This window comes from Microcaecilia unicolor, chromosome 4 (genome assembly GCF_901765095.1).
Source record: "Microcaecilia unicolor chromosome 4, aMicUni1.1, whole genome shotgun sequence".
Classification (NCBI taxonomy): Eukaryota; Metazoa; Chordata; class Amphibia; order Gymnophiona; family Siphonopidae; genus Microcaecilia; species Microcaecilia unicolor.
Window position 1 is genome coordinate 239,011,347 of NC_044034.1, and position 18,780 is coordinate 239,030,126.

Genomic DNA, 18,780 nt, shown 5'->3' on the forward strand with positions numbered 1-18,780 from the left:
CTGGCTATTATGGGATGGGTCCCTCAGTGATCACCCCACTCCTGAAAGGTGGCCTAGCATTTGAGTACCGGCACCTTTTTTGCTAGAAAAAACACACTGGGTAGCATACAATGTTGCCACTATTTGGGTTTCTGTCAGGTACTTGTGACCTGGCTTGGCCACTGCTGGAAACAGGATACTGGGCTAGATGGACCATTGATCTGACCCAATATGGTTTTTCTTATGTTCTCGCTATCATAAACGTGAATAGCAGGGTATAATGTTATTTGGCATATAGACCTTTAGGAAAGGAAAACATTGTAAGTCATTTGTATCTTGACTTATGAGCAGTTTATAACTCCAATATATAATGGGTAATCTGATGGTCAAAGGGTGAAGGAGACTATCACAGAGTCTATAAACCATATGTATGCAGTCATTAGTAAACTAACCTATGCTTCTGTAATAATGAATCTTTTTATTTATTTTTTGACCCTTTTTGTTCAAGATACCAAATTCCCTATATAAGGAGCTGGCCTCTGTCCAGAAGTTAGAACATACTTTTGTCTATTCTTAGAATTGGTATGTCCTCATATATCGATTTATTAATAAAGAATTGTTAAATTGAGTACAGGCTAGTGTTTTTTTTATTTAAAGTTCTATAGAAGCAGCTTCTAAAGCAGGTGGTGCTCAGTGAGAGTAAAAAGTGAAACTACAAACTTGCCCCTGAGGTGGAAGAGAGAGAGAGAGAGAGAGAGAGAGAGAGAGAGAGAGAGAGAGAGAGAGAGAGAGATGGTCCACAGTAGTGACTGGAGCCAGAGATGAGACTGTTTGCCTCAAGGAAAGACCAGCTCCTGAAGGCACAGCAGGCTAAAAGAAGTGAGTGACTCCAAGTTGAGGCCAGAGATAGAAACTGCTGCACTTCCAAGTTGCAACAGTACTACTACTACTATTTATCATTTCTATAGCGCTACTAGACGTACGCAGCTGTACACTTGAACATGAAGAGACAGTCCCTGCTCGACAGAGCTTACAATCTAATTAGGACAGACAAACAGGACAAACAAGAGATAAGGGAATATTAAAGTGAGGATGATAAAATAAGGGTTCTGAACAAGTGAACAAGGGTTAGGAGTTAAAAGCAGCATCAAAAAGGTGGGCTTTTAGTAGAAATAGAAAACCTGGAGCAGAATAGCTGTTTGTACCAAGGTTTCTGTATACACAGCTGGTAGGTCAGTGTACTGAAACAAGGCTCCAGGATGGAAGTTGGAGACCAAGAGTGGCAGCAAGCAAGGGATAATTATTGTTCCTGGGAATGGGATACGCTTGGTGAGGGGAAAAGGCCAGGCTAAAAAGAAAAGTAAAAAGAAACCAGAAACTGTGGATGGCAAGGAGACTAAGGGGGTTGCCAAGAAGGCACCAGGAGGAAGCTAGCCAAAGGAAGCCAGAAACCAGACAAGTGGCTGTGCAGCAAAAGGAAGCAATGCCTGGGCAAAGGAGTTGCAACCCAAGCCCAGAAGCACCAAGGAAGCAAGGGAGGCTTGCCAAGGGCACCCTAGGGAGCACTTCTAACAATTAAAAAAATATATACAAATACCTCCCAGGTGCATAGCTCCTTTACCTTGGGAGCTGCGCCCCCCAAATCACCCCAAACCCACTCCCCACAGGTAGAGGTTAAGTATCCACCTCAAGTGCAGCTCAAGAGGTTAAAGGAAATCAACCACCATAGTCTAGAGGTGACTGCGTGATTTGGGGGGGGGGGGGTGTTGGAGGGCTCAACACTTAGCACCACAAGTGTAACAGGTAGGGGGGGATGGAAATCCAAGCATTTGGTCGTGGGAGGAGCCGGCATTTGTAGTGCACTGGTCCCCCTGACATGCCAGGACACCAACCGGGCACCCTAGGGGGCACTTCTAACAATTTAAAAAATATATACAAATACCTCCCAGGTGCATAGCTCCCTTACCTTGAGTGCTGCGCCCCCAAATCCTCCCCAAACCCACTCCCCACAACTCTACACCATTACCATAGCCCTCATGGGTGAAAGGGGGTACCTACATGTGGGTACAGTGGGTTTTGGGGGGGGGGGGGTTTGGAGGGCTCAACACTTACCACAAGTGTAACAGGTAGGGAGGGGGATGGACCTGGGTCTGCCTGCCTGAAGTGCACTGCACCCATTAAAAACTGCTCCAGGGACTTGCATACTGCTGTCAGGGAGCTGGGTATGACATCTGAGGCTGGCATACAGGCTGGCAAAAAAGGTTTTTATTTTTATTTTTTTTAGTGTGGGAGGGGGTTGGTGACCACTGGGGGACTATGAGGAGGTCATCCCCCATTCCCTCTGGTGGTCATCTGGTCAGTTGGGGCACCTTTTTGAGGCTTGGTCATGAAAATAAAAGGATCAAGTAAACCCAGCGAAATACTGATTAACGCCGTTTTTTTTCCATTATGCGCGAAAGCCGGCCATCTGGTAGCCACGCCCATGCCCCGCCTTCGCTACGCCGCCAACACGCCCCCTTGAACTTTCGCTGGCGCGGCGACGGGAAAGCGGCGATGCTGTCAAAAAAGGCACTTTCGATTATACCGATTTCGCCGCTTTTGAGAGATCGCCGGCCATCTCCCGATTTATGTCGGGAAATGGCCGGCGATCACTTTCGAAAATAAGCCTGATGGTGTTCCAACTAGGGGAAGAGAAGGAAACCCTTAAAGATCACCTAGTAGAGATTAAGTACCCGCCTCAAGATCCAGCTAGCAAGACGGAAGGAAAGTGACAGCTGGATTAAAATGCTGGAAGAATTACAGCAAGCCACTATGTATGCAGGGCAATTACAGGAGGAAAAGAAATCCTTCCAAAAGCAACTGGTAAAGGTTAAGGGCCAAATGCAAAATCAAGGTCAAGGAAATGGAGAATACGAAGGAATGCTGCAGCTTATGGAAGTGGAGATAACAGAGCTCAGGAGCACCCTTGAACAACAAACTGAGGAGATAAGGCCAAGTCCCTATGAAGGGGCCCTGCAGAGGCAGAAATACAAGGAAGGCTGGAGGAGCTCTGGGCCTTAGAAATCTCTCTAAGCTACCAAGAGGAGCAGTTGAAGAAAGAGAGAGAGTGGTCACAGAGTCAGAATGCAAGGCTGAAGGCCCAATTGAAACCTAAGATGCACAGATTGCAAACGAGCAATATGAGAGTGACTTGGCTGAGCTTGGCCAGTCACGTTCAGTTTTGGAAGCCGTATCTTGCTAAGAATGAAAAAAGACTTAAAGTGGTTCAGAGAAAAGTGACAAAAATGGAATGGGGATGGGGAGAGTTTTGATGGCCTGAAGATGTGTACCTTGGAGGAAAGGAGAGACAGGGGTGGGTGATAATGATACAGACATTCAAATATTTGAAAGGTATTGATATACAACCAACCCTTTTTCAGAGATGGGAAGGTGGTAGAAGAAAAAGACATGAATTTAGATTGCAGGGTGGCAGAGTTGGCCCCCTTTCAACCTCAATTCATGTCCTCTAGTTCTACCACCTTACCATCTCTGGAAAAGTTTTGTCTGTAAATTTATACCTTTCAAATATTTAAAGGTCTGCATCATATCACCCCAGTTTCTCCTTTCCTCCAGGATATACATATTCAGGTCAATAAGTCTCTTCTCGTATGTCTTGCTATGTAAACCCCATACCATTTTTGTCACTTTTTTTTGAACCGCTTCAAGTCTTTTTACATGCTTAGCAAGATACGGCCTCCAAAACTGGACAAATTACTCCAAGCGGGGCCTCACCAACGACTTGTACAGAGGCATTAACACCTCCTACTGGTTATACCCCTCTGTATACAGCCTAGCATCCTTCTGGCTGCAGCCACCACCTTGTCACATTGTTTCGACACCTTGAGATCCTCGGATGTCATCACCACCAGATCCTTCTCTTGAGCCAAGCTTACCAATCTCTCCCCTCCTATCTGGTACATCTCTTTTGGATTTCTGCACTCTAAGTGCATCACTCTGCACTTCTTGGCATTAAATTTTAACTCCTAAATATGGCACATACATGAATAATGATCATATTCATTCCATACCATAAAAGAAAATTAAAATAAAAATAAACTTAAACCACTCACCTCAATTAACATCCATATACAATAATATATGGTGAAGCCAGAGTGGGCAAAAAGTCTATCAATGTTTATTATTCACACACTGAATTCCTTCCATACATATGGGACACCACTTTTCCGAGGGGCTTGAATAGGGAGTTTAGTCAGGTGATCATGTGCCGCTGCCTTTAAATTGGGGAACGTACATGTGGGTGTATGTCATTTTCAGCTCCTGTTTGGAGCGGCTGGTGGGTTTGTTCCCTCCCGTGTGTAAGTGGTCAAGAGAACAGGTTAGTGTTTGTTTATTGAAAATAATATGTATTGCTCGGTTGGTAGGAAGCTATGTTTCAAGGTGATTATTTGTTGTTTTGCATACATGGTGAGAACGAGGATAGGGCATTGATGTATTATTTTTCTTTGTTATAGTATGGACCTTTTGTATAGCACATGTTCTTTTGCTACACCCTTCTGAAGAAGCAGTAATTGCGAAACTCTGTAAGAGTCAAGGAGTAGAAAGAACTGCAGTGTGATATACATCTGATTATGTTTGATCTGGACGAAGGATTGTGGGTCCGTTAAAGACACGTTGGTGTTTATGTGGATTTCACCGTGGTAATGGGAAGACAAAATCAATGTTCAACTTATAATATTGGAGGACTAAGTCCCAAGGGATGTGTACATAAATACATAAATGTCACGATTGTGCCCATGTTTCATGCTCTCATTCATTTCGCCACCTGGTGGTCAGACCTGGTGGCTGCGATGGACTATCTGCTTGTTGTTTCCCATGTTCCAGAAATCATTCCGGTCTGGATCTTCCAGCCTTCCAGACTGTCTTGGGATTTTTGGAACTAAGCAGCACCCTTACCTGGTGACCTCCCTGGTATTTTGCCTTTATTAACCACCTGGAGACGTGCTAGTTTGCCTTTGCAACAGAGGTCCTCAGAAGAGTTTTCATCTGTGAGATTTTGTTGAAGTGCTAACCTTGCTACTTTCAGTTTCAGCTAGACCCTGCTTGTTTCCTGGTTTATTCTACTGTTTGCTGCCTACCAAAGACTCTGCTTGTTTCCTGGTTTATTCTGCTTTGCTGCCTGCCACAAAGACTCTGCTTGATTTGTGGACTATTCTCCTGCTTACTGCTTATTACTTCTGTTCCAGTCCAGCTGCTCCAATCCGGCCTGTGCCCGTCTGCCTGTGGTCCGCCTTGCTGTCTGTTTGGGTGGTTCTCCTGCCGCTGCCGGTTATCGGTAGTGGCCCAAGGGCTCACTTTTCCTGACCAGTGTAACAGATTTTATTTTTTTATTACATTTGTACCCCGCGCTTTCCCACTCATGGTAGGCTCAATGCGGCTTACATGGGGCAATGGAGGGTTAAGTGACTTGCCCAGAGTCACAAGGAGCTGCCTGTGCCTGAAGTGGGAATAAGTAATGCCACACTGGGAAAAGACCAAGGGTCCATCGAGCCCAGCATCCTGTCCACGATAGCGGCCAATCCAGCATTGTAGAAGTGACAACTGTGTATTATGAACATTCTTATGTGGACTTTTTATACATATATGTAGGAGAGTTTAACATCTTTGTATGTATTTAGTTTCATATGTGTAGGTGGAATTAAGTGTGAATAATGTGCCGTATTTAGGGGTTAATTATTTGGGGGCACTAATATTTGTATGTATATGAGGTTTCTCCTTGTGTTGTAGGAATTACATTTTAACTGCCAGAACCCTTGACTATTCTTCCAAAGTTTGGAAATCCCTTCTCATGGTTTCTACTCCCTCCAGGGTATCTACTCTATTGGCTACCTTCTAACCCTTCAGCAATGTCGCTCACAAATATATTAAACAGAATTTGGCCCAGCACTGACCCCTGATGCACCCCACTAGTCACTTTCCTTTCCTCCAATCAGATTCCATTTACTACCATCCTCTGCCACCTGTCAGTCAACCAGTTTCCAATCTAGTTCACTACTTTGGGTCCTAAGTTCAGCCCTCTCAGCTTATATGAAAGGCTTTGCTGAAATCCAAGTAGATTACATCTAGCACACATCCTTCGTCCAGTTCTTTGGTCACCCAGTCAATGAAGTCAATCATATTTGTTTGGCAGGGTTTTCGTTCGGTAAGGTCATGTTGCCTCAGATCCTGCAACCCTTTGGCTTCTAGAAAATCAACTATCCTTTCCTTCAGCAGCGACTCCATTATTTTTCCTACCGCCGACATGCGGCTTACTGGCCTATAGTTTCCCACTTCTTCCCTGTCTCTGCTTTTGTGAAGAGGGACCACATCAGCTCATCTCCAATCCCACAAAACCTCTCCCATCTCTAAAGATCTATTGAAAAAAATCCTTAAGAGGTCATGTCAGGACTTCTATGAGCTCCCTCAGTACCCCATCTGGCCCCATAGCTTTGTCCACTTTCAGATTTTCAAGCTGTTTATAAACGCTTTCTTCCATAAATGGCACAATATCTACTACATTCCCAGATATTCCCTTGGCATCTGACCATGGTCCATCGCCAGGATTTTCTTCCATGAACGCTGAAGTATTTGTTTAGCACATTTGCTTTATCCACATTACTCTCCACATATCTATTCTCAGCATTTTTCAGTCTTACAACTCCATTCCTATCTTTTCTCCTTTCCCCAATATATCTGAAAAGGTCTTGTTACCTCTCTTTACATCTTTAGCCATTTGTTTTCGCTAGCTGTATTTCCCTCTTTGTTTCTTTTGAGTTTAATCCAGTAATCTTTTCCAATGTTCCTCTCATTGCGTTCTTCTGTATTTCTTGAATGAATCCTCTTTTGCCCTTATTTTCTCAGACACCTATTTGGAGAACCATATAGGCTTCCTGTTTCTCTTGCTTTTGTTTACTTTCTATGTGTAAAGATCAGTTGCCATATTTATAGCAGTTTTTCGTTTGGACCACTGTGCTTCCAGTTCACCTACGCTTACCTTTGTCATCAGCTCCCACTGACTTTTGCCATTGCCTTTTCTACCTGTTTGGCCACCTTAAGATCATCACATACAATCACACCTAAGTCCCACCATTCCTTCAGGTTTCTGCAGCCCAAATACATGAGCTTGCATTTTTTTAGCATTAAATTTTATCTGCCAAATTCCAGACCATTCTTCAAGCTTTACTAGCTCCTTCCTTATGTTATTCACGCCATCAGAGGTGTCTATCCTATTCCAGATTTTAGTATCATCCACAAAGAGACAAACTTTACCAGACAGCCCTTCAGCAATATCGCTTACAAAAATGTTAAAAATAACAGGCCTAAGAACCGAACGTTGCAGCACACCACTGGTAACATCCCCTGTCTCAGAGTGAGCTTCATTTACCACTACCTTCTGTCACCTTTTACTCAACCACTTCCTAACCCGGTCAGCCAGTTTAGTGCCCATACCGAGGGCACTCAGTTTATTTATTGTCTATGCTGAACCGTGTCAAAGGCCTTACTAAAATATAAGTACACCACATCTAGCGCTTTCCCTTGATCCAACTCTTTGGGCTGTTCCTCAGTTTGAATCAGGATGGGAAAAGTTCTCTCAAAATACTTTGGTTGCTACATTTGCCTTAAAATCAGATTGTTATTATATTCTGAGATTATGCTTTGACAGCAACTCCAGTAGTTGGAAAGTAAGGCCATTGCCAGGCAGACTTCCACAGTCTGTGCCCCAAAAATGGCAAAGGCAGATCAAGATGGACTGGACACAGCTTTGACGGCAACTCCAGTAGCTGGATAGTAGGGAAGTAAGGCCTGTGCCGGGCAGACTTCTATAACCTGTCCCGAAAATGGCAAAGACAGGTCAGGGTCAAGTATAAATATTTTCTATCACTATTACATCGTACACTGTGAGTATTGGTACTGTGTATCTCTATAGGGAGAGGAAGACATCTTAAGGTTGAAATTAGAGAGTAAAATGTTGGATTGTTCGCTTAACCTTGTATCAATAATGGCCAAGGCCATAATAATAAAACCACCCTTCAGACTATTGGATTGGATTGTGGCATCATAAATCACTGCATATAAGTGATAGGCATGGTGACAAATTGCTGAACACCCTGGTTGTGATGCCAGTGTTAAATCATGAAGGAATCTAACCTACATAGATTGTGGGTACAGTTCTGGCTACCTTGTTGGACAAACTGGATGGTCCATGCATGTCTTTATCTGCTGTCATATCCTGTATTACTGTGTTACCATGATATACGCATCCTGCATATTATGAGATTAATGGGTTTATGGGTTTTCCTGATGTGACTACAGCTACTCAAAAAGAGGAAGCATTTATTCTTTTGAGACCTAGAGGCATATTTTCAAAGCACTTAGCCTTCCAAAGTTCCATAGGTTTCTATGGAACTTTGGAAGGCTATCTATTGAAATTTCCCTGTAAATATGTTATAAAATACATGAATTTAAACTATTTTTTAAACCCACCACACTTCTCTTTTTTCCCCAAGTAATAACAGTCTAAATCCATTCTCTCCATTATCTAACATGTCTAGCATTGTTAATACTATCTGTGCTTAAATGCCTTCCTTGGATTGATGCACAATGTCCATGTTAGTTCTATCCCTATTCTTTGAAGTTTTTTCTGTTTTTGTTATTTAATTTCCTTTTTTCTTGGTTTTCTGCCCCCACTACTGTGGAATATGGGATGGGAAATAATTGAGTAATCAGTGTATGTATTTAGTCATTATTTCATTAGTGGATTTTGCTCATTCGTCCCCATTTTCTCATCAATAACTATACTTGTATAATTTTTTAAATTATATAAATTTAAAAAAGTAAAAATTACATGCATGTTGATTATGCAATAAAATAGCAGTGTTGAAAGCCCTGTTTTCAGTGTCTGGATCCATCTCAGAGGAAGCGCCCAAGATCTGAGGAAGTTCAGATAACTGAGCTATTACCAGAATTCTCCAGAGGGAGGTACCCTACCACAAAAACCTAATGCCACTAAAGGACACACATTTGTTAAAAATTAAAAATCACATTTCTATTTCATAACCTGTAAGATTCAAAGATTATTGAAGCATATTATAAATATTGGTAATGATAAACATATTCACTACTTAATGTTTGCAGACTTAGCTTTAAAAATGTATTTTCATCTATCCTTTTTGTCATCAATAGTGTTTGAAATTGACTTACCAATCCACTTAATCCTAAAATCCACATGTAAGAGCTGGAGGTTAAAAGCTAGAAGAAAAAACAGAGAATTCATATATATATAATAGATCTTAATGCATGGAATCCTTTATATCATATAGTAGTATTGACAAAACTCTCTTGTATTCTATTTGCTGTTTGAATTTATAAATAATGAGATCAATTTTAAGGTGCAGACCAAATGCATGTTAAATATATCTTATCTGCACATAGGGGTAAATTCCATATATGGCCTCGAAAAAAACGCTATTCTATAAAACATGCTTAAAGTTATGTGCGGTTCATAGAACAGCGCTTACGCTCAGGAATCAGGCTAACTTTAGATGCCGCCATTTGCACCAACTAAAACATGGTGTAAATACCCGCACATAAATTTAGGTGTGGATGCACTTAATCTCTAACTATGCTCATAATTTATAGGAATGCCCTCAATCCACCCATGACCCCCCCTCCCCATTTCTACACCCCCTTTTTTGACTCATGCCTAAATTTGGGTCTGTATATTTCAATTAAATCTAACTAGCGCAAATAACTGCTAAATAGCCAATTATCAGTGCTAATTCCCTTGTTATTCAATTAAATTGTGCGTGAAAATTGGGCACGTGCCCAAATTTGCACACGCAGGTTTTAGCGCTTTTTATAGAATTTGAGGTTAATGTTGAATAGATAAGATAAACAGTTAACCTTATACCTACTATTTCTGCTGTGCTACATAAAGAAATAAGTAACTTGTTTAGCGGATGAGTATTACCGCATACACAGATAGCTTTTTGTTGAGGCCCTGAACAACCCTAGCCATGCCCCCTTCTTTAAAATGGGTAACTCTTATAAAATTACCTTTCAAATAAAAAATGTTTTCCAGCAAGTAGAACCTGTTTTACAGACAGAAAATACCTGTAATAATATTGCATGGATGTTTTACTTGCTTTGTCTCCTGCTACCTGTGGCACTGTATAACTGTCCCTGTTAGTTCTACTTTCAGGACCTCTTGCTGCCTAGTCTGCCTGCTGCTCCCATGTTTCCCACTTGATTGCATGTCATTGGCTGCACAAAGGACTACTTGCTGGCTTGTCTGCCTTGCTGCCTGCTGTCCCAGGTCAGACAAAGATAACAATGAATGCCATAGGTCTAGCTCTGTGGGTGCTTGAACGCCACCAATATTGAGCAAACGCCTTGATTTTGTCCAAGAAGGAGTGAGTTCCATTGGGCTTAGCACCTACAATCATTTTGAACAGTTGGATCCTATGTTGAACGCCATCAATATATTCAGCCCCATTGGGGCATCCGTGCCAAAGAAGCAGCTTCAAGGAGCAGACAGTGCACTCTGGGGCAACCTATAAACAGTTATGTTTTCCCCTTGCTCTCTGCTTTTGCAGTCCATCATGTGGTCTGTTTCAGTCCTCAGCTAAGTAATGATTCTCTTACCCTGTACCCTCTTTAAGTGTACTCAGGGCTGCCAAGAGGGAGGGGGGAAAATTCCCCTGGTCTCTAAGGGGGGCCCGGTGCCAGGGTCTCTCTCTCCTGCTCCTGACAGGACCTGGGTGATTGTGTTCCAACAGGAGCAAGAGAGAGAAAATTTCAGTGCCAGGCCCCCCTTAGAGGCTGGGGAGGAGCAGACAGAGGGCTTCGGGGCCTCTGATTTGGCTAGAGGGGGTCCCCAGGCCCCACCAGCAGAAAAAGCCTTCCTCTAGCACTGTTCTTCACTCCGCCGCATTGCCTGCCCTGCGGCTGCTTTTCCCCTCACGTCGCGCATGCTCATGTACCACAGGGCTCAATTCTGGCCCCACTCCATTTCAATATTTGTCTTAGACCTCTTGCCACTCTAATCCAAAATCTCTCAATGTTTGCTTATTTCTACGCTAATGATATCCTATTTTCCAACCATGATCCCTGCTGTCACAATCTGACTGCCCTTCAATCTTATCCCAATTCCATTTCAGCCTGGTTACACTCACATCACCTTATTCTCAATCCAACAAAATCTGTTGCCTCCTGATTTAACAGCTTTGAAAATTTTGTGTTATCTGCAAATATGATCACTTTATTCATTCCCATTTATCAATGTTATAAAGTACTGGATCCCAGTATAGATCCCTGTTGTACTCAACTATTCATCTTTCTCCACTGATAAAATTAACCATTCAACCCTACTGTCTCTTTTCTATCTTTTAACCAGTTCCTAATTCACAATAGAACGTTTCCTCCTATCCAATGGCTTTTTAATTTCCTCAGGAGTCTCTAACGAGAGGCTTTATCAATAGCTTTCAAAAATCTAGATGCACTATATCAACTGCTTCACTTTTTTCTACATGTTTATTCATGCCTTCAAAAAAAGTAGCAGATTGGTGAGGCAAAACTACCACTGAATAAATCCATGTTGACTCTGTCCCATTATAACAAGTCTAGTCATATATTTAGTAATTTCATATTTTATAATAGTTTCTCCTATTTTGCTCAGCCCTGATGTTAGGCTCATTGGTCTGTAGTTTCTTGAATTACGCCTGGAAGTCTCTTTCAAACAACTGGAGTAATTTTGACCACCCTCCAATCTTCAGGCACCATAGACAATATTAACGCTAGAATTCAGATTACTAATAATAGATCTGCAATATCATTTTTGTGTTCTTTCAGTACTCAAGGATGTATACCATCCAGCCCAGGTGATTTGCTGCTCTTTAGCTTGTTGATTTGGCCTATTACATCTGCCAGGTTCACCAAGACTTGTTTTAACTCCTCCAAATTATCAGTTCTGACATGGATAATTCCCTTACATCTTCCTCAGCAAAGATCAGTGCACAGAATTAATTTAATCTTCTGCTATTGCCCTTCTCTTCCCTGAGAACCCCTTTTACTCCATGGTTAGGGTTACCATATGGCTCCAGAAAAAAGAGGACGGATTGAGCCAGCTGGGTTTTACTTCCATTGCTTTCCATTGAAAGCAATGGAAGTAAAACCCGGCTGCTTTCTATTGAAAGCAATTGCTTTCCATTGAAAGCAATGGAAGTAGTTCTAGCTGACTCCCTCACAGACTTTCTGCTTCTAATGTACCTGAAAAAGATTTTAGGATGAGTTTTTGCCTCTATGGCAAGCCTTTTTTCAAATTCACTTTTAGCCTTCCTAATCAACAGTTTGAATCACTGATTATGCTGCTTCCTGTTTTCTTCATTCGGATCTGTTTCCATTTTTTTGAAAGATGCTTCTTTTGGTTCTAATAGCCTCTTTCAGCTCACCTCTTAACTATGATGGTTGTCTTTTGGCTTTCCTTCCACTTTTTTAAATATGTAGTATACATCTGGTCTGCGCTTCCAAGATGGTATTTTTAAACAATGTCCAAACCTGATTTAAACTTCTTTGCAGCTACTCCTTCTAGTTTCTTTTTAACCATTTTGCTCATGTTTTCACATTTGCCCTTTTGAAAGATAAATGCGGATTCAGTAGATTTACTTATTGTCTTCACTCCAGATATTAGCTCGAATTTGATGATGTTATAATTACTATTGCAAAGCAGACCCAACACTGTTACCTCTTGCACCAACTCTTGCATTCCAGTAAAGACTAGATCTAAAATAGCTTCCCTTCTTGTTGGTTCATTAACAAGCTGCTTCATGAAACAGTCATATATTTCATCTAGTAATTTTACCTCCTTAGCATTTCCTAATGTGTCATTTGTCCAGCAACAAATGTGAAAAAGAGAAGAAGGACCCTCAAATGCACCAGCCAAGCAAATTAATAAAAAAAAATGAATAGAGGAAGACCAATTGGATTCCAACACAAGGGCAAATGTTTATTAAAATATACAATAGACTCAACACAGTCCTGCATTTCGGCGCTAAGGGTGCCTGCTTCAGGAGTCAAACAATTCTCCCATTCTTCTGATTTTTTTTCTTTGTGTGACATTTATCCAGTCAATATTGGAGTGACTGAAATTAAAACAAAATAAAAAGCAGCAGAAAATCATCAAAACAATATAAAAAAAGCTCTGCAGAACAATGTAATTTACAGGCAAGCCCTGCACCCCAATAAATATTTGTATCAATAATAGACATAAATAAAATAAACATAGAAAAAGGAGGAGGGGTCCTCAGCATTCTGGCTCACATTAGCTATACTCAAGTGAAACCTCCAACTGAACAAGCACAATCATTGGACCAAGCAACCCTCAAAACACAAAAATCTTTCAACTGTGGAGAAAAAGAACAAAAATGGCCCAAACAAATCCACAACCTATCACTTTACAATGCTGGTTATACTGCGTTGGAATGAAAAAGGTCTGTTTGCTGATGGGCCTTAACGTCAAAGAGCATCCATGAAACAAAAGGAATTCAAATCCAATTTAAAAATACAACTGCACTAGAACCATTTATCTTGTCATGTAGCCTTCCCCACCCCCTCTAATTTGATCCACCCTATCTTTGCGATATGATTTGGACCCTGGTAACACAGTGTCCCATTGGTTATCCTCCTTTCACCAGGCCTTTGAAATGACTATTATATCTACTACTACTACTGCTTTATTTTGTGATATGCACTAACTCTCCCATCTTATCTTTTATATACAGAGACAAATCAAAGCGCATTTCTTTGTTTCTATCTACAAGCTATTTAGAAGTTGACAAGGATAACTTGCATCTTTACTCTGCTCTTCCCTTAAAGGCACATGACTTACTTCTGCCTTTTTTGCAACCTCTCTACTGGGATGCCCTAACTTTCCTGTTTTGATAGTTCCTTCAAAGATTCCTCACTCCAAACCTCAAGGTCCTGAACACCTGTTGGCTTTCCCATTTGTTCTAGTTTAAAAGTTGCTCTATTTGCTTTTTAAACTTTAGTGCACGCAGCTTGATTCCTTTTTGGAACAGGCTCCCCCTTCCCCAGAATGTTGCCCAGTTCCTAACAAATCTAAATCCCTCTTCCCTGCACTATCATCTCATCCATGCATTGAAACTCTGAGCTCTGCCTACCTCTTGGGTTCTGCATGTGGAACTAGGAGCATTTCTGAACATGCTACCCTGGAGTTTCTGGATTTCAGATTCTACGTAAGAGACTAAATTTAGATTCCAGAGCATCCCCTCTCACCCAGATTTTCCCATGTTGTTGGTACTTGCATGTACTATGAGAGGTGGCTCCTCCCCAGCACTATATAAAATCTTATCTAAGTGATGTGTTTGGCCTGCACCTTTACACCAAACAGGCAAGTGACCATCTAAAGATGGGAGTAACCAGTGAGGTAATTCAATTTGCTACCGGCACAAAGTTATTCAAAATTGTTAAATCGCGAGAGGATTGTGAAAAATTACAAGAGGACCTTACAAGACCTTGGAGACTAGGCATCTAAATGGCAGATGACGTTTAATGTGCGCAAGTGCAAATTGATGCATCTGGGGAAAGAGGAACCCGAACTATAGCTACGTAATGAAAGGTTCCACGATAGTAGTCACTGATCAAGAAAGGGATCTCAACTAGAGAGTTGCACGGGGACTGAAATCTTACCCATCCCCGCCCGTCCCTGCTGGAATCTTACCCGTCCCCACCCGTCCCCACTGGAATCTTACCATCCCCACCCATCCCCGCAAAAATTTAAACCATCCCAACCCGTCCCCGCAAGAATTTAACCCATCCCCACCCAACAACGTCGTTGTTGATGATACGTTGAAACCCATTGCTCAATGTGCTGCGGCGGCTAAGAAAGCAAATAGAATGGAAAATAAAAGTGAGGACATTATAATGCCTTTGTATTGGTCCATGGTGCAACTGTACCTCAAATATTGTGTTCAATTCTGGTCACTGCATCTCAAAAAAGATATAGTGGAATTAGAAAAGGTACAGAGAAGGGCGACTTCCCTATGAGGAAAGGCTGAAGCAGCTAGGGCTCTTCAACTTGGAGAAAAGATGGCTGAGGAGATATGATAGAGGTCTATAAAATAATGAGTGGAGTGGAACGGGTAGACGTGAATCATTTGTTTACTCTTTCAAAACTACTAGGACTAGTGGGCACGTGATGAAGCTACAAAGTAGTAAATTTAACACAAATCAGAGAAAAGTTTTCTTCACTCAATGTGTAATTAAACTCAGGAATTCGTTGCCAAAGAATGTGGTAAAGGCGGTTAGCTTAGTGGGGTTTTAAAAAGGTCTGGGCAGCTTCCTAAATTAAAAGTCCATAGACCATTATTAAATTGACTTGGGGAAAATCCACTGCTATTTCTGGGATAAGCAGCATAAAATGTATTGAACTTTTTCGGGATCTTGCCAGGTATTTGTGACCTGGATTGGTCACTGTTGGAAACAGGATACTGGGCTTGATCGACCTTTGGTCTGTTCCAGTGTGGCAATACTTATGTACTTATAAGTACTTATGATCCTCAAGCCCTCCTGCCACCCAGATATCTACATGCCTAATAATCAAATCTCCATTTAAAACAGACATCCTAACACTTCTTTCCTTGGCACAAAAGCCCCTGGAGCCACATCCTAGATGCGAGTGGATACTTCATACCCCGGAGGACAGGTCTTGGCTATAGGATCACTTCCTGTTTCACCAAGGTGATGCTCTTCTTTTAAGTAACTTCCCTTCTCCAAGGCAGAACAGATGTTATCAGACTGGACTTCTGTACTATGTCCCTTTATGATTCCTCTATATAATTCTCTATCTGCCCCAGGTCCTCCGCTACTCTAGCCTCAAGAGATAAGACTTGTTCTCTGACAGCCAGGAGCTCTTTGCACTAAGTACACACATATGAGGCTAGATTCTATATATCACGCCTCAGAAATCCACACTGAAAAAAAATACGCCTAGGTGTATTCTATAATACTTTATAGAATACATCTAAATTTTGTCGTGCTTTATAGAATATGCCAAGCGGGCATTTACTCCAAGTAAAACTTGGTGTAAATGCAGATGCCTAATTTAGGTGCGGACCAGATATATTCTATAACAACACGGATAGATTTTAGAAACACCCACGACTCACCCAAACCATGCCCAAGGCCACACCCCCTTTTCAGCTATGCGCATTAGAATTTACAAGCATCACTACAGAACATGCTTAGATAAATTCTAATTAATGCCAGTGTCAATAACTGCTTGTTAATTGGCAATTATCGGCTCTGATTGGCTTGTTAACTAATTAAGTTGCATGTGCAAATCCAGAATACGACTAGATTGGCAAATGTAACTTAGGTCACGCTATATAGAATCCCAGTTGATTTCACCAACTGGGAGATAACATACAAGAGACATTCAATGTAAAAGGTCAGACAGAATCCATCTTGCAGCTGTCTGCATCTTTCTATTGGTGACTTATTTAGTTATTTAAACTTGGTAAGAAAGTAGAGATATTTAATTAATACAAAGAGCCTCAAGATTATTTATATATTTTATGCTTTTGTGGTTGTTCTAACTGAACTGCAAATAAATGGTTTAGGGAAAATACTCTATAGTGGCAAATTTTCTTCATGCTCCTAATTGTGAAAATTGACTATAAATTAAGAGATGTGTCTGGGGTGGGTAGGAAAGTATGTAATACCCTTCTCTCTTTTTTCACTGCTCCAGGGCTCTAAAAATTAAATTTAAACTAAGGGGGAAAAATGTTAAACAACTACTAAGAGGGGCATAATCGAACACATACGCCCATATCCATGGGCGACTATCTCCGAGGACGGGTCCGCGAAGGGGCGGGACAGACCGTATTTTCAAAAAAGATGAGTGTCTATCTTTTGTTTCGATAATACGGTTGGTGCCGGGCAAATGCATCGATTTGGGTGGATTTGAGATGGGCGGTGTCGGTTTTCAGCGATAATGGAAACCGAAGTCACCCAGCTCAAAAACGAACAACTCCAAGGCATTTGGTCATGGGAGGGGCCAGGATTCGTAGTGCACTGGTCCCCCTCACATGCCAGGACATCAACCGGGCACCCTAGGAGGCACTTGTAAAAAGTTTAAAAAAAAAATTTAAATACCTCCCAAGTCCATAGCTCCCTTACCTTCGGTGCTGAGCCCCCCAAATCCCCCCCAAAACCCACTCCCCACAACTCTACACCATTACCATAGCACTTATGGCTGAAGGAGGGCACTCAGATGTGGGTACAGTGGGTTTTGGGGGCAGTTTGGAGGGCTCCCATTTACCAGCACAAGTGGAACAGGTGGGGGGGGGGGGGGGTAGACCTGGGTCCACTGCACCCACTGCTCCAGGGACCTGCATACTACTGTGATGGAGCTGGGTATGACATTTGAGGCTGGCATACAGGCTGGCAAAAAAAAGTTTTTAAAGTTTTTTTTTGGGTGGGAGGGGGTTAGTGACCACTGGGGGAGTCAGGGGAGGTCATCCCCGATTCCCTCCGGTGGTCATCTGGGCAGTTGGGGCACTTTTGGGGGACTTGTTCGTGAAAAAAAAGGGTCCAAAAAAAGCGGACCAAATTCTCGCTACTGCCGCCCTTCTTTTTTCCATTATCAGCCGAGGGCGCCCATCTCTCCTCGGCCAATAAACACGCCCTAGTCCTGCCTTCACCACGCCTCCGACACGTCCCCGTCAACTTTGTTCGTTCCCACGACAGACTGCAGTTGGAGACGCCCAAAATCGGCTTTCGATTTTACCAATTTGGGCGCCCATGAGAGAAGGGCACCCATCTCTCGATTTGGGACGAAATATGGGCATCTTTCTCTTTCAAAAATAAGCCAGTAAGTGAGTAAATCTCCCAGCAAATATTCACTTCACAGTAAGGCTTCCTCTTTTCTCAGAAGTTCCTCTGTGTGCATTTTGTGTGTCAGAAAGATCTGTACGACAGAGGTCCTCTGTGGTCTGTGATCCCTGTGCTAAGATCCTTGTGCTAAGGCAGGGGGTAGAAGCCAGCAGTAGACAGGGATCCTTCTCTCTTTTTTTCAGGTTCTTCCATATCCTGTCATTTTCCGCAATACTTCTATTCTGCCTCTGCAGCGGAGGGCACATTCCAGGAGCTGGAACAACCACTTCAATCTCATTTGTGCTGAGATGCGAATTTTGAAGGCTCAAGTTTCTTGGGGACATCTTCATACAATGGAAGTTCTCCATGCCATGATCCACACCAAGGGAAGGAAGAGAAGGGATTGTGGATTTAGCTCTTTTCCAACAGTAACTCAAAGCAAGTTCCATTCAAGTACAATAGGTAATATCCTGTCCCCATAAGACTTATAGCTTAAAGGGGCCCTTTTCCTGAAGATTAGCATGCATTTATGGACATTAGCGTCACAGGGCCTGTAGGTATAACATAGGGTGTGCAGCATTTAATGCAAGCTAATGTCCGTTAGCACATGCTAAGCTTTAGTGGAAGGGCCCCTAAGTTTGTACCTGAGGCAATGGAAAGTTAAATGATTCCCAAGATCACAAGGAACATCAATGAGATTTGAATCTTGGTTTCCCTGGATCTCAACCCACTGCTGTAACCACTAAATAGTAATGGATATTTTCTACATCCACCTACAATTCTTGAACCGACTGATATGGTCATGGTGAAAGGCCTGCTTTCCAGGCAGTGCTCAATGGCAACTTTTTTTTTTAAATTAAAGAGGAAGAGATT

General features: G+C 42.1%; 1 protein-coding gene across 1 annotated transcript in view; it reads right to left on the reverse strand.

Annotated features, from left to right (window-relative positions):
- The window catches only part of UBAC2 (UBA domain containing 2), a 482,592-nt gene that overhangs the window by 149,417 nt on the left and 314,395 nt on the right, over nucleotides 1-18,780 (reverse strand). Inside the window, exon 6 of the mRNA XM_030201351.1 lies at nucleotides 9,217-9,264. Coding sequence (XP_030057211.1) covers nucleotides 9,217-9,264 — 48 coding nt within the window. The remainder of the gene's footprint in view (nucleotides 1-9,216; nucleotides 9,265-18,780) is intronic.